Source organism: Fringilla coelebs (assembly GCF_963513975.1).
Source record: "Fringilla coelebs genome assembly, chromosome: 7".
In the NCBI taxonomy this organism is placed as follows: Eukaryota; Metazoa; Chordata; class Aves; order Passeriformes; family Fringillidae; genus Fringilla; species Fringilla coelebs.
Genome location: NC_140035.1, coordinates 6,173,808 through 6,177,903, shown reverse-complemented (window position 1 = coordinate 6,177,903; position 4,096 = coordinate 6,173,808). Strand labels below are relative to the sequence as shown.

At 49.5% G+C, this 4,096-nt stretch overlaps 1 protein-coding gene across 1 annotated transcript; it reads right to left on the bottom strand.

Annotated features, from left to right (window-relative positions):
- Positions 1-328: 328 nt before the first annotated feature.
- CXCR4 (C-X-C motif chemokine receptor 4) lies at positions 329-3,037 on the bottom strand (the record flags this gene model as incomplete). Its single annotated transcript, XM_084208983.1, has 2 exons — positions 329-1,390; positions 2,999-3,037. The coding sequence occupies 2 exons, from the start codon at positions 3,035-3,037 to the stop codon at positions 329-331; spliced, it is 1,101 nt and encodes a 366-aa protein (XP_084065109.1).
- Between the last annotated feature and the right edge of the window lie 1,059 nt (positions 3,038-4,096).

Genomic DNA, 4,096 nt, shown 5'->3' with positions numbered 1-4,096 from the left:
ACATTTACATATAAACAACAGAGAAATATTTTCTAAACTTTTAACAGTCACTTTGCTACAATCCAAAGTGTTTAGTTCACATATCTATACATACAGTCACTAAAACTTTTGTGAACCAACCACTTGTCCACAGGACCTGCCTAGACAGTTTGTCATCAATACGAAAGGTTTTTTTATATAAATAAGTCAATTAAACTTCACAGAGACTAAAAGAAACAATATAAAATTCCAGCTGTAAATAAATCTGTACATTATGGTCAGTCTTATTTGTCTGAAATCTTGCGCAGCTTTAAAGTGTCTCTTTATAAAATGATGGCAAGGAGCAGTGTTAGCTGGAATGGAAACTCGAAGACTCCGACTCTGTAGAAACAGAAGAATGTCCTGCACGTTTGCCTTTTGAAAGAATCTTGAGGCTTGATCCTCTGCTAACTGATGTCAAGGCATTCTGAGCTGATGTTTTGAACTTGGCACCCAAGAAGGCATACAGAATTGGATTCAGGCAGCAGTGGAAGAATGCCAGGGCTTCCGTAATGGAGATCCATTTGTGCACTATGGTCTCCAAGCTGCAGCGGTGTCTGATGACTCCCAGCAAGATGAAGGTGTCGATGCTGATGCCGATATAATATGGCAGCCAGCAGGCAAAGAAGGCGAGGATGAGGATAACCGTGGTCTTCAAGGCTTTGCGCTTCTGGTGGCCTTTGGAGTGTGACAGCTTGGATATGATAATACAGTAGCAAGTCAGGATTATTAGACCAGGCAAGACAAGTCCTACCAAGATATGCTGGAATCTGAATGAGATCAGCCAGTTTTCGTGAGGGTATATGCGATCACAGAGATACTTTCCTTCTACTTCACTGGTACTGGCAAAGATTAAATCGGGCACTGTCAGAAGCACAGCTGGCAGCCACACGCCTACATACACCACCTTCTCAGCCAAGAGCTTTCGTGGGCGCTGGCTGTTGGTGGCGTGCACTATTGCCAGGTAACGATCTAAACTTATGAAGGCCAAAATCAAGACACTGCTATAGAGGTTGACTGTGTAAATGACGTGAACTGCCTTGCACAGAACATTCCCGAAGTACCAGCTTATGGCTGCATCCACAGACCAGAATGGCAAGGTGATGACAAAAAGGAGGTCAGCCACAGAGAGGTGCAGCCTGTATTTATCAGTCATGCTTCTTTGCTTCTTTTGGTAGCCCATAACAATAATAACCAATCCATTGCCAATTATTCCGGTTAGGAAGATGATGGAGTAGATTGTTGGCAAGAAGATCCGGTTGAAATCGGCATTCTCATGTTGATAGCATGGTTCTTCGTAGTCTCCATAGTCACCCGAACCAATCTCATCTGTGCCATTTTCAGAAAGTTCAATTAATAACCCAGAGGACAGCTAAAAAAAAAGGAAGAAAATTAAATTAGATGTTAGCTTCTCTGCAAAAACTTATTCTATATGACAATATATGTGAAGGGTTTCTTGAACAGTCTCCACTGTCACAAATGGGCAAACCTTTTGAAAACCAGATGGGAAAATATAATGTTTACATACACATATATAAAATACACAGCAAATAAGAATAACTTTAAAAATTTCCTTTGTCTTTCTCTGAGGAGTAAGATCTTGCTAAGGGCAGGACATGCAGGAGCAAAGAAAGATAATGGCTACTCCGCGAAATAACGTTGGTTATGGACACTTCAGTGCTCTTTTCAGATGGACACTACAAATGGGAGAAACTCAGAAAGTGCCAGATGCGAGAGGTCTGTCCACACTGAGCATGACCTATCACATTTAACTTCTACAATAGAGGGCTATAAAAAAATTACTTAGAAATGCTGCTGCTCCAAAGTCCTTTCTCATTAAGAGGATGGGGTCAAGGAGAAATAGAGAAGGTACCCTCGGCTGATGTAATAAAGGATTAATAATAGCAAGAATTCCCTGCTGAGAAGCAATTGACAGCTCCACACACTCAGACAAGGGAAAAAAACCCCAAAGCCCATAAAGAAAGACAGAAAGCGAGAGGTGACCTTAATCAGGGGAACTCAAAGCCCTTGAAGAGTCACCACGATGGTCCACGTTCCCTCCCTTTGTTCCCCACCCTCTGCGGTTTCGGGGCCGGTGGTGAGCGCGGCCGGCGCGGGACTGCAGCTAGACGGACCAAGTCAGCATAGCGGTGGAAAAAGGAAGCGAAATTTGGTGAGGGCATGAAAGCGCGTCAGGAAACCACCAACGGTTTTGGCCACGGCGCTAAAAGCAAAGCTGGCGGGAGAGTGCCATCTGGCTATGTGCAATTCCTCAGGTTTTCAGATTTTTTATTGTCATGCCCTATGTCCTGTCCCACGGACCCCCGAGCTCTGCACAGGGCGCGCCCGAGGACCCGCAGCGCTTCACACGCGGAGGCACCGGCACCACGCGGGCATTAACTGCGGCCCTAAAGTTGGAACTTGGCAGAGATGTCCTTTTTGCTCCTAACTGCTCTCCAAACCAAGGCAGAGGAGCTGCCCTTGAAGGAGTGGGTTGCCGCCTCGTTTTGCTCGGGGAGCGGGCGGGACGGCCGGGCGCTGCCGCCGCTCCCAGTCCCGCCGGCAGCCTGAGGTCTGGGCGCGCACCAGGTCTGGGGCAAAGAGATATTATGCCCTGGAGTCAGACCGCTCCAAACTTCCTCGCCTCTTCCCCTCTCATCATTCCCGTAGCGCTAATTGCTCTGCCGGCGCTTTTCAGTCCACAAAGGTGCCACATGTCACTTGAACTGACGGCCCAGCACCAGAGCCCCAGAGAAGGAGCGGAGTCCTGCAGCTGGAATTTGCAGCGGCTGCAGCTGTGCCAGGGTCCGAAGCGCTGCAGGCAGAGGCAGCAGTGACCGGGGCTCAGAGGGGAGCCCTGGCCGTTCGCACCCGCAGACCCCTCCGCTGTCCCGACCCCGCCGCCCGCAGCCTCCGCCGAGGGCACCTTTGTTTGCAAACAGCGCGCACATGGGCAGCCGGCCGCGCTCCCGGCACTTACATCCAGGCTGTCGAGGCTGCTGTCCATGCTCAGAGCCATCGGACGGCTCCGCGCTCTCAGGCTGTTGCGCTGTCGCAGCCGCGCCTCCCACAGTGACACCACTCGCCGCTCCTCCAAACACGCCCCGGCTCTTCTGGCGGGACGCGCCTTTTTATAAGGTCCCAGACTGTCCCCCGCCCCCGGGGCAGCCTCTCTGGCTCCTCCCCGGCGATGCCGCCGCGCTCTCGGGCTCCGGGCGGGCGCCTCGGGCCGCTCTTTGTCTGCCGCCCCGGGCATGGGAATTGCACTTGCCCGGCGCGCCCGCGGGGTCCACGCTCCTCACGGGGGAATTTGCCCCCTTCTGATTGATGTGTTCATACAAGCGGGCTTTTGAATTTCTCCTCGAGAACATTCTTTGAAGTGTGTTGTAGAGCCCTGGGTTGCCATGGGTACCCCAGGCGGGCTCCGAATGAAGTCACTGGTCCAGGAGTCTTGTGGAGGAGGAAGAGCAGGGGTCCTGTATGCCATTCAAAATTCTGGCAACTCCGTCCTCAAAGTTGTCTCTTCCCCCCTGCTGAGGAGAGGCGAAGCAAGGGCTGGTCCCTATTGAGAGATGAGAGGTTCTATAAACTTTTCAAGCGCTGCAACGCGAGTGGGTTGCCTGTTGCCCTCTGAGCTCCTCTGGCACCTGTGGGTTTGGGTGAGAAGTCGGATGATGATCCGTTTCATGTAGCTGGATAATATTAAAAAAAACACCAAACAAACAAAAATCCAACAACAACACCCCCCCCCCCAAAATACCCCTGCCAAACTAAAAAACCCCATACATACACAAAACCACCAAAACCCAAAAAACTGAAAACCCACAACAAATAAACCCCCAAACACTGAAATTATATCTGTAGAATATACATAGCAATCATAGGATAGATTTGCAAGAGAAAATCTACCCAAATATAGGGACAAACAAAACAGAATAATTGATTTCCTCTACAGTTATCTCTGGGGTCTCAGTACTGTTAATATTCATGCAGGCAAATTAATTTGCAGAAAAGATTTTGATTAGCATAGTGTGTCATGTGTGTGTCCCCCCTCAACTTCACAACTCACAACAAAATG